Here is a 12,901-nt window from a genome sequence, read left to right as displayed (position 1 = left end):
AATAATAATAATAATAATAATAATAATAATAATAATATTATTATTATTATTATTATGAAAATCAAAGTAAAAATATTTATGCCATTTTAAAACGAATATTCACAATCAGAAAACCGTAACATTGTTCGATAAATAACGTTGCCAAGTTTATTTAAACAAGGTGACAAAGATAACACGGGTTTGTCGAGAACTCGGGACCAAGTATATTCTCTGGTTCCAAGTGATATCATATCGCTTTCATGAAAGAAAACAAAAGCCTAATCATATGTTTTTATAAATGTTGATCTATAATGCGAACTAGTGCTTATTTTATCAATAAGAAGCATAGTTTATTAATACATGTTTTATATGGGCAGATGTCAAGTAAGGAAATATTAAAACAGAGCTCATTAATTAGTGGTATTTGACATTTGTCGTCCGGTGTGACTGTACCATTACTTATTTTCGACTTTACGCTTTTATCTTCCTGTAATAAGAAATACGGGGGGGGGAATAAATACTTATTTTAGATGCGGACCGTAATATCCACTTATTACACCACTGATACACAGTATATATGCAAACGTGAGAGAGTGTGCGCATCCAATTTCGTGCGTAAAGATTGTGGTGTTTCTATTTGAAGAATAATGTCTTGCTATGTTAAACGACCCTCTAATTATTCACTAATATAAGGGTGCTTCCTCTTAATTCTCGGCCACTTTAACAGCCCCAGGGAGTTTATTGTAAAAAGGGTGTATCACTGTGAAATGCACCTAATGTTAGTAATTTCAACAATATATTTTGAAAAGGTCGTAAAGAAAGCATTTTTAACTCTGAAATACCTCTATTAATTTCAGTCACTAGGTCATAATACGTTCTTAATTACATATATAAAGGTAATTAAGAACGTATTATGACCTAGTGACTGAAATTTTTATTACATTGAGACTTTTTAAATACAATAATGTGCAAGTTTAATAACTTCAGAAATCCGATATGTTTCGGTTAATAATCCCCCCCCCCCATTAATTAGCAGTAAATTCTGTAGCAAGGAAGGAAATGTATGTCTACAGTCATAGAGTAACCCCATTTATTATCATCATTAAAAGTTTTTTAATCTAAATTTGCGTTTAAAGTTGCTCTATTTGAAATCCGATTTGAATGGCTTGTAAAATTTATTCCAGAGCCTACATACTAAATTTCATTGCCTTCTATCCAGCTAGTGTGTAATTATTGCCAGGGTGGAATTATTGGAATTATTCATTACGTTTCCTTAAATTTGAGCTGAGTTATGATCATATATAATTTCGAAACGTTTAGTTCCTTTGTGGACCTGTTTTAAAAAAAAAAAAGATGTCATGAAGCAAGTACAGAAGATACATTCAGACATTGATTGATTGATTTGATTCAGGGAAACTGAATCAAATAGGAGCTTAACAGTCGTTGATTTTCTCTATGAATAAGTAACATTCAGAAAAGACTGGAACCATTAATGAAGATCGAAATGCCAGATGAACAGGCAGAGGAACAAGAGATCAAATAGCCAATGTGAGATGGATAATAGAAAGAGCACTGGAATAGCAAAAGAATGTCTACCTTTGTTTCCTAGACTATAGTAAGGCTTTTGACTCTGTAGATAATGTGAAACTGTGGAATGTGTTAAGAACAATGGGAGTACCAGAGCATTTCATTATCCTTCTGAGGAATCTTTATTATGAACAAGAAGCTACTGTCCGAACAGATCTTGTAGAAACCGAGTATTTCACAATAGGTAAAGGGGTGCGACAAGGATGTATTTTATCTCCTTACCTGTTTAACTTGTACAACGAATACATTTTAAGAATGGCAGGGCTGGAGGAGTCCTCAGTTGGAATTAAAATTGGTGGAAGAAATATTAATAATTTGAGGTATTCCTATCAGAATGCGAGGAAGATTTGAAGGAACTTATTATGAAAGTTAAAGAAGAAAGTGCCAAATATGGCCCTAAACTTAACCTCAAAAAGACAAAATTTATGGCAACATGTGAACTGAATGATTTTGAAGTAGATGAGGAGAAAATGGAAGTAGTTAACAATTTTGTGCTCCTAGGATCCCGAATTGATAAAGATGGTTATTGTGCTGAAAAAGTTAGAAAAAGATTATTACTCGGGAAGAAGGCAATGATAAATTTAAGCAAGATCTTTAAAGATTTAGCCTCGCAACAAAAATCAGAATCGTGAAAACAATGATATTCCCTGTGGTACTGTGTGGATGTGAAATTTGGATACTGAGAAAGAGTGAAAGAAGGAAGATAGATGCTTTGAACTATGGGTATGGAGACCTTTACTAAGAATGCCATGGACTGCAAAGCAAACCAATAAATCGGTGACAGACAGAATAAAGCCAGATTTCTCCCTTGAAGCTATGAATCAAGCAAAAATTGTCATACTTCGGACATATTATACGAGCAGATGACAGTCTGGAGAAGATGACGATGCTCTAAAGTTGATGGAAGCAGGAAAAGAGGAAGACCAAGAATTAGATGGGTGGATGGAGTTAAAGAAGCAACTGGAATGTGCCTGGAAATTCTGAAAGATATGGTCAGGGACAGATCTGAATGGAGGGCGTATGTTCATAGAATCATCAGGAGTCGAAAACGACTCGATGGAACATAACAACAACTACAAATAAGTAACATTGCAACACTGTTGCCATGGTAACCAGAATTCACTATAAGGCATTGCTTTAATTTGTGTAAAAGTTGTTACCACATATTAAAGCAGTACGTTACAGTGAACAAAATACAACAGAAAAAGTAGAAAATGTAATAAAATCAGTAAAATTAATCATGCTGCTGAGTCGACTTTGGCAACAAGTAGATCTATTTTTATGACCAGTCCATAAAAAATTTAGGATAATTTGGGTATGCAAGAAATTCACCGAAAGACAGTCAACCGAAAAAAAGTTCATCGACTAATAAATAATCGACACACACACACACACACACACACACACACACACACACACACACACACACACACACACACACACACACACACAAAATCTGAAGTAATAGATGTAGAGTATTTCTGACATTTTATTTCACGACAGCCGTGATTATCAATATGTATCGAAGAAGAAGAATGTATCGAAATCACACCCGTAACGCACGCTTAATATCTCGGTTTATATATTGACAACAACCGTAAATGGACTAAACATATAGAATACATTCATAACAAACTACGCACTCTTGCTGCAAAACTCTTCGAAGCAAAAGATATGATATCGACAAAAAAAAAAAAAAAAAAAAAAAAAGAAAACTCATCTATCATGGAATCACTTATCAAATTTAGAAAAACTTCACCGAAGAATGGTTTCAACGGTGCTTTGGAGACCCAATACACACCAGGAAATAACTGAACCCCTAATGTCAAAATAAAAAATCCTGAGTATAAAGAATCTAAGCCGCTACGTACTGTTATTAAGACACTATTTCAACAACGCTTACCGAAATAACAGAGAAACGTACTGAATAACCAGTCTGAAAAGTTACAGAACACTAAAAGCCGAACTATGGAAATTGTATCAGCACACTAAGAACTGCAACAGTTAGCATACATTTCAAATAAAACATATTAACCACAGTAACAAATGCTAAGAAAAATTTTAAAAAGTTTAGTTAATCGTTAATCTCACTCCCTTCAGAAAAGCTAACTCAAGCTTCGAAGTCGGTGCCTCATCATTCATCATCCATCCATATTATTATTGTCTAGCCTGTATGAAAACGATAACACTTTGTCAAATTAAAAATAAAAATAAATATATATAATAAAATGTAAAATGCATATTTGTAAACGATTACTGTGATCGTTATTATTCTGTTATATGAACCCATATTATGCAAATTATAAAGATATTAAGAGTGAAAAGTGTAACGTAATAAATTATAGTACTGCTTCCTAAATATTATAAAATATGTCATTCTCTGAGAGGTAATAAAAAAGTGAAAGTGATACAAAATTATTGTACCAAATTGTAGTTGTACAAATGATTAGTACAGAATTGTAAAGTTTCATTGTTCATTGTAGTTGTAGGCGATTTTTTTTTTTAATGATTATTGTGCAAAGTGAAATGAATGCATATAGCATTATCTATTGCATGTCAACAAAAAATTAATTGCTAATGTGAATAAAAATAAACTGTAAAATTAAAATGCAAATTAACTGTTTTAATGTAAAACAACTGTAAATTGCTTTTATTAGGATTACTATTAACTTTAACATTAATTATAGCATTACATTATCCTAATCATAATAATTTTAGTAACATGTAGCAAAATGTACCCTACATTCATGTAATTTCTTTGAAAGATAATAAACTGTGGTTTAAAAAAAAAGTTATACTCACAGATTACAGAATAATATTCTAAAAATGATAAAATAGTTATTAAAATCGTTGACGATCAGCTAATTAATGATATGGACTGCATCTTAAGTAACGGTATAAATTTTGTATTTTCTTAACGAATAATATTGCTGAATATTATTCAAATATCAATGTCATATTATTCAACAATATTAAATAAATATATTATTCAGTAATATTGCTGACCGCGCAGTTTTGAACATCCACTGACGCTTGGTGCTTTTACCTATATATAATCTGTTCAAAGTAGCTTCGATCCATATAATGCCTAGAAAGCCAAACCTGTACCTGTTATAGAAAGACAGGTGTCATGCAATAATAATAATGATTTTACAGACATTCGAAGCGTGTGTTCGAAATTCCAGCATTGGATAATAACACGTACACAAATGAAACACGAAACATATACAAACTGATAACAAAAATATTGGTATCTGTTACGTGCAATCTTTTACCTTTCCTTTTCTGATTTCGGCTGCAAGTTGAGTAGCGGACATCAGCAAGAGGGGATTAGGCACAGGTGGTACAGTTTCTTTTCTTCCCACATAGAACAAAAACAATACAAAACTTGACACAACTTCTACCGTCCTACGAATCAAACGAACTATAATAATCCGTAACTTTCCCATTTCTTTTTTTAATCTTTACAAATTACAGTTCTCTAAATCCAACGCACTGCATTAGCTTCTCTAAGCGTCTGCCTAACGACATTTAACTTCTTGCTATCGTGCATAGTCAGCTGGCAAAAATGATCAGAAACGCTCTGTCTCTGAGCAACGTCAAAAAAATCTGCAGCCTACCCAATCTCTTCAAACCAAGGTTATCATGGTCACGTGAACATGTGGTAGATGGTCTCGAGTCACGCGATTTGTTGCGATGAACGGGGTAAGAGAAAGTATAAACTACGCTTTCGCCAGGGGCCACATATATATATATATATATATATTCATTTTTTTGTTTTTCAAATATATATTTAATTTCGTTCCGATAACGGCAATTTTATAAAACAAGCATGAAAAACGAACGAATAAAAATCAAATATGTTTAAAAGCTTGGATAAGAAACCGGAATGTTTACAGCTAATGACTTGAACATACCTGATATGGTTTTCGAAACAGGATTTCTGGTTGAATACCCTAAAGCTCTAACTAGCACCCCTCTCTCATACACACACATCTCAAAAGAATACAGCATAATATCAGAATCCCACCGTGATGCACTATATCTATTCAATATGCTTTTGATGGTATTACAGCAGAAAACGACTTGGAAAAGCAGCAGACGACAAAAATTACCCATAATACATTGAAATATTTAATGGTAATTTTTAAGAAAATAAATTATTCTGTATATACTCGTCAAAATATTTTAAAATATTAACATAAAAGAAAAACAAATCCTCTAACGCCTTTTTATTCTTCAAAGGGAATAGGTGGCGCTCCTTTAGTTTTGATTAAATATAAAAAATAAATAATAACAATATGAACTTTCAAACTATAAATAATTACGGGAAAAAATGCAGATACATTACGAAGCCAAACGATGAGATTTAAAAAAGTGCATTCCTCTCGAAATGATAAGAAAGTGGTTTCTTTTATAATCAGTTGCCCTAAAGTTGAGGTTAAGTAGCCAGTTCTAACACGTGACCTATTTGAGAACCAAACAAGTCTTCAATCGCAAAAACAAGTCATGCGAGCTACAGCAAACAGGAATTCACCTCGTTTGTGAATAAACCTCTCCTGTAAGTATAAACAGTAGAGTGCCGTGTTTCTGAAGATGAGATACTCTTATCTTCTGTTTTTAAAAAATAAAATGAAAAAAAAAAGGAAGTGGACGTTTTCTCAGAAAATCAAGCGTGTAACAGATATGTAACATCAATTTACTTTAATATACATTACAAGCTATCGGATCCAAGACATAAAGTGGATACTTTCTTTGATACGCAATACTTCTGATAAAGTATATATATATATATATATATATATATATATATATATATATATATATATATATATATATATATATTTAGCGTTGTTGTTGTGGCTCCCCACCTCATCAAAAAAGAGTTGAATGGCCCCGAATTCCGGATATCAACCTGTGGGAATAACATCTAATAGGAGAATTCCTTCAAGCAAGTCCATCACGTGAACGGCATGCACCCTTGTTTAACAAAAAAAAAAAAAAAAAAAAGGAAAGAAAGAAAAAGAAGCTCAATCGTAAAGAGAAAATCGCTACCTTTCACTAATATTTTCGTTGTTCAATGCAATTATAATTACACGTTACATACCTGACTTGTTTGAAAACTAAATATTAAACAAACTTTATACTAATTGTTTAAATGCTGATTTTTTTAAAAAAAACCACTTAGACAAATAAAAAATTATATAAAACATCTAACACCAGTTTTATAAATTAATAGTGAAGATAAGCTACATTAATTTATAAAGAGAGAGTTAACAGTGCCAAAAAATAGACGACTATTTTCTACAAAAGAAACCGGAAGTAATAAACTGCACAACTCGACAATGTAGAAATAAATAATCTTTTACGTACAGCCATTTCCGTATTACTTTTATATTATCTACATCAATTCTTGTTGTCTAAAAAATTTTAATGTGCATTAAATTTATGGCGGACTGAAGGCTGTTGGTTGTGATGTAATTTTATCTGTAAATTGTGTAAATTCTCCGTTTGTTTAAGGAATGGGAAAAAAAAAAAAAAAATTCCGAGTTTCCGGAAGGGTAAAAAAAAAAAAAAACTTTCATCGCCTTATGAAAGCAGCTAACTCACCATTTATGGAAAGGCCTTTTAATGATTTTTCGAATCCTAGACGAGAATCGAATCGAGGTTTTTCAATCAAAAGGCAACGTCGTTAACAATTGAGCTAGGTTCTAGGAGACTCATTGTGATACTAATTAAAATTATAATAACGGAATTAACTCACGTAAAATATTATTTATTAGTAGAATTTTCCCCTGAGTATCACGGGCATCTTCATTACATGTATACAGCTAATTAAACAATAACTGACAATCCCAAAAGGCGCCACCTAAGTAGCTAATGTAAGATAACTAAAAAAGGTTAATATTTAATTTTAATTATTATGTCTACTCACGGTATTATTATTATTATTCCTGACACCTCCAAGGAGTCCGAAGACTCATCGCAGGAGGACACCTACAACTGTCTCAACCACTACACCGAACCTCTACTACAAATCATTTCCATCAACGCCATCTACCGCCCAACTCCACCACCACCACCACAACTAGTAATTTTTGTCTGTAAATTGCGTGTGTCTGAAAGGCCGATTTGTCTGTTTTGCGGGATGAAAAACCCGAGTTGTTTCCGGCAGAAAAAACCCTGGTGCCTCTATATGAGATCGGCTAACTCACCTCGATTGAAATCGTCCAGATAAAGATTCCTCCCGTCGCGACGAGAATTGAACTTATTTGTTTACTGAAATCATTGTAATACTATTTGATACGCCAGTCATTCTATAAGAACATACCCAGAGATACTGTTGAGTATAGATGTCTGTATAGCTTCGTAGTAACTTTTCCTCTAGTGTTACACGGTGATCAGCATTAATTTTAGATAAATTATGGACTCTACAACCATGTTATTAATAACTATTTGAATTTCTCGACGTTTCGGCCTTCACAAAAAGGTCATCATCTGGAGTATATACATATATACAGAGATAAGCTGAATTACATTTCACACATTATGCTAAACAGACAATGATTTGATTAACGGTTATTCTACTGGCATGACTTCTAGTGAAAATAGAATATAAAAATATCAAAAATTTAAATTAATTAATTAAAAAAATAAAAATATAAAAATAAATAAATAAATTACTTAATTATAAACTACATCAAAGCTATATTCTATTAAATATAACATCAAAGAAACATTCTTTCATATAGATAGTTTTCTTACAGTAACAATAATGTCCTAATTTAACATGACAATTGTTATATTAGATTTAAGATTCTGGATTACTTATGGTCGTATTTATAGTTAACTCTTAGGGAGAAATGTTAAGTGGGTAGATATGTGCCTTCCATACGCTTGGGATTTTTAGACCATTATTATTGTTAAGATTGGGGTGGTTGATAAGAATCTCACAGGCCTCCTTAACACGTTCATTGCCAATCACGCGATATTGCGCGATGCGAGTTCTCACCAAACGGCCGATCACGCGTTATCGCGTTGACGTCGCTAACTAAATAAAAAAAATAAAAAAAATTTGGCCACCACACGAAATTCCGATTTTCAGCTTTGCAATGAAAGTGTTAAATTTGCGTAAACATGGAATGAATTTTGTGTGGTGTAAACAACTTGTGCTTTTCCAGTCAATTCTATGTAAAGTGTTCAAGGCATGATCAGAAAGGCCAGCTTCACCATAGTTATTATATTTAATGTGTCGTTTATGTTCCTTTTCTCTGATCGGAATTGTGCATCCTGTTTTCCCCTATATAAGGTATATTGCAGCTGAATAAATACCGTATACTGCAAGATGGGTTAGCAGTGGGAGTGAGTCTTTAGATGAGTTGAGTTGGCTCTTTAATTTTGCAGGAGGTTTAAAGGTGGCTTTAAGGTTGTATTTTTGTAGTATTCTGTTTATTTTGTCTAATATCCCTTTAATGTATGGAATGGTTATAGTTTTATTGTAGTCTAGTTTATCTTTTTTTTTAGTGAGGTCTTGTAGAGAATTTTGTTGATAGTATTTTGGCTGTAACCATTTTTTTAGGAAAGTATTGCTGATAACTTTAAATTCATCTATAAGCGCTTGTTCATTGGAGCAAATCTTCAAATCCCTGTTTTTTAGAGTATTAATGATACCTAGTTTTTATGTTGGGTGGTAGGAGTTTATGCGTATATATTATCCACTATGTGTCGGTTTTTGGTAAACGGTCAAGGAAAGACTGCCAGAAGGAAGACGTGTGACAAGTGTATTTAGAAACGGAAGTGTGTTCAGTTTTTCAATCTCAATTGTGAACTGTATGCGTTTGTATTGTTTGTTTAGGTGGCTGAGGAAAGTGTCTGTCTAGCGGCCATGGGGCCATATAGCGAAAACATCGTCAATGTATCTAAGCCAGACTTTGGATTTTAAAGGAGAGGAATCTAGAGCCCCTTTCTCAAAATATTCCATATAAAAGTTAGGAATGGGGGGGGGGGGGAAATGCGAGCCCTGGCTTGCACCTGTAATCTACCCTTTATAGGGGAAACAGGACGCACAATTCCGATTGGACAAAAGGAACATAAACGTCACATTAAATATAATAACTATGGTGAATCTGGCCTTTCTGATCATGCCCTGAGCACTTTATATAGATTGACTGGAAGCACCACTTGTTTACATCACACCAAAACATGGTATGAATGTAAATTTAAGGAAGCCGGTGAGATTCTTATCAACCACCCCAATCTTAACAATAATAATGGTCTAAAAATCCCAAGCATATGGAAGGCACATATCTATCCACTTAACATTTCTCCCTAAGAGTTAACTATAAATACGACCATAAGTAATCCAGAATCTTAAATCTAATATAACAATTGCCTTGTTACGTTAGGACATCATTGTTACTGTAAGAAAACTATCTATATGAAAGAATGTTTCTTTGATGTTATCTTTAATAGAATATAGCTTTGATGTAGTTTATAATTAAGTAATTTATTTATTTATTTTTATATTTTTATTTTTTTAATTAATTAATTTAAATTTTTAATATTTTTATATTCTATTTTCACTAGAAGTCATGCCAGTAGAATAACCGTTAAAACAAATCATTTTCTGTTTAGCATAATGTGAGAAATGTAATTCAACTTATCTCTGTATATATGTGTATACTGCAGATGATGACTTTCATATGAAGATCGAAACGTCCGGAAATTAAAATAGTTATAACACAGTTGTAGAGTTCATAATTTATCTAAAATGAATCGTAGTAACTTTCATAACATGAGGTCCACAGAGGAAAGGTTATTAGAAATTTTCGATTCTAGTCATCACTTAAAATCGAACTTTCTCTAGGTTATTTTTTCAGCTGATTCCATAGTTGGATTTTTTTTCCCTACTGAAGAACACTGGTTATTCATTCAGCAAAAATGATTGATGAACATGAGTATATAAAGTATATAAAATGCTAGTTAGAATTAGGAACATCTTATACAAAAGCATAAAAATGACCCCGTCTTGGTAATGTAAAGCTATTAAAGCTTGTGTAGCTATCTGCCTAATGACAAGTTGATAAAAATGTAATGGACAATGAAAGAATGCATCTATTCTTTGTGAATTAAAATGAGTTGAGGATTGATTTAATTTGACTATAATAATATTCTAGTAATAAAAAAGAAAAAAGTAACTGTTTGACTAGTTACAGCACTTTTATCGTAAACTTCTTACAAAATCGTAATATTGTTATCACAACGCAAATATGTAAATTAAATCAGCAAGGTTTTTTTTCTCCTGGGAACTTGGGAGTTTCATCCAGCATACAGGCATATCCGCCATGAAAACACGCAATTTACAGACAAAAAATACTAGTGGCGGTGAACAGTAGATAGCGTTGTGTGTGTAGTTGGTGGATTAAGTAGTGGAAACAGAGTTATAGAATAGTGTGCTGTCCTCTCTCTCTCTCTGAGTCCTTGGACTCCTTGGAGGGGTCATGTAATGATAAAATAAAAAAATGGTATAGACGAAGTCCTTTAGTCGGAAAGACCTGGGTTCGATTCCCGTCAGTGACGTGAGGAACCTTTATCTGGTCTCTTTCGACTAAAGGTGAGTTAGCCGGTCTCATAGGGAGGTGGGGGGTTTTCACCTGGAAATTCGGGTTTTTCGTACCCTCCCAGAACAGAAAATCTTCCCCATGAACACACGCATCTATAAACATAGGATACACTAGGAGGCACAGTGCTAACCACCTTATCCTAGAAGCGGTCGCGGCTTCAGTTTGTAATAGGCCATGCCTGAAACGAAATTGAAACGTAAAGGGCCTCTAGGGCCTAATACGGGAAAGGAGGAGGAATGCTTATTATTCCCTATATAGGGAGTTTATATAATAATAATAATAATAATAAATAGAGGCGAACAAATTTATACACTGCTTGGAAGAAGTCAACGACCACCATATTGTGAGGAACAAACAGCCACGACATTCACCTTAATAAGATGTAGAACCTCCTTTGGCTGAGATGACAGCAGTCCCACGGGTTCATAGTTTCCACAAGCGTACGATAGCGATCAATGGGAATTTTGGGCCATACTTTCTGTAGGTATAATGCAGTCCAGGACTCATGCAGCTGACATCCCTTGACCTCGCCAAAAGCTCCAGTTCATCCAACAGATGATAAATAGGGTTGAGATCAGGGCTGTGTGGAGGCCAGTCATGATTTGTGGACATCATTCATGTCCACAAGCCGTGCAGTTACAGCAGCATCGTTATGACACTGTGCATTGGCTTGCTAAAAGAGATGATCAGTTTTGTAGAAACGCCACAAAGTAGTAAACATTACATTCCAGAATGTTCAGATACCCCTCGGAGTTCAATGTTCGCGGCACCACAAATAGAGGCCCGAAGCCAAACCAGGACTATACCATCACACCGCGCCATCATTGGGGGTTTATGCACTCTGCTAAGAGAAGTTCACTAGTCATCCGCCACACCCGCCTATCTGCTCGGTAGAAGCTTTTAGGTGATTCGTCGCTTCATAACACAGCTTTCCACGTCCCACTGTACACGCTCCTCTTTGCACTACTAAAGACGACGCTGCCTGTTGGTTCGGCTAATGTAGGGTTTACATATTGTGTTCCTACCATGAAAACCCCATATCTGAGTCTCGGTTCTGAATGTTTTTGTGCAGATTCGTGTTCCACTCTATGCCTGGAGCTGTGCATTCAACGTGTCAGCGACGAATGACGGGTTTTTACATATTATCCTTCGTAGCACTCTACGTCCACGTTCGGTGAATGCGGTGGGTCGTTCATTGCGGGTAGCACTTGCAGTTGACTCCCTGCGCGTCTATCCAAGTATGGTATCACTGATTGTTGACCTGGGATGGCCCAATTTTTCAACAATTTGCCGAATGGATAGACCTGCAACATGGCATGGTACCTATCCCAATGCCTCTTTCAAACTCTGTCAGTTCTCTTCTCGCAGCCATTTTACCCGGACACAGTTGCACAGGCTATAAACACGTGACTCGTTACATGGCATGATTTACCTTGCCCATGGGGGTGTTCATTGACTTCTTTCCAACTAGTGTATATTCATCCTTGTTTGACTTTTAATCCTTACTTTACTCCGATCTAAACAATCATTTAATTTGTATTACTTTTAAACCAACAGTACACAACTGTTGCAATTTACATGGCCATTTACCGGCCTTTCACGGCCGAATTTTTGTTATAAAGAAAAAGAGTTAAATCTCTCGCCATGGAATAAATTCATAAATGGCGGTCCGGATCCGAATAGTTAATTTTTTTTTTCTCTGCCTTCTTTTT

The 12,901-nt window shown here is 34.3% G+C and overlaps 1 protein-coding gene across 1 annotated transcript in view; it reads right to left on the bottom strand.

Moving 5' to 3' along the window:
• The window catches only part of LOC150095965 (fatty-acid amide hydrolase 2-like), an 83,215-nt gene extending 78,079 nt beyond the window's left edge, over positions 1-5,136 (bottom strand). The window contains exon 1 of the mRNA XM_090409267.1: positions 4,842-5,136. Coding sequence (XP_090265393.1) covers positions 4,842-5,015 — 174 coding nt within the window. The 5' untranslated portion in view covers positions 5,016-5,136. The remainder of the gene's footprint in view (positions 1-4,841) is intronic.
• Positions 5,137-12,901: the final 7,765 nt, after the last annotated feature.

The sequence above is a fragment of the Typopeltis vanoorti genome, chromosome 19, assembly GCF_054136105.1.
Source record: "Typopeltis vanoorti isolate ZY-2024b chromosome 19, IOZ_Tvanoo_1.0, whole genome shotgun sequence".
NCBI classification, from domain to species: domain Eukaryota; kingdom Metazoa; phylum Arthropoda; class Arachnida; order Uropygi; family Thelyphonidae; genus Typopeltis; species Typopeltis vanoorti.
The sequence above is the reverse complement of the archived record's forward strand: the minus strand, read 5'-3'. Positions and strand labels throughout refer to the sequence as shown.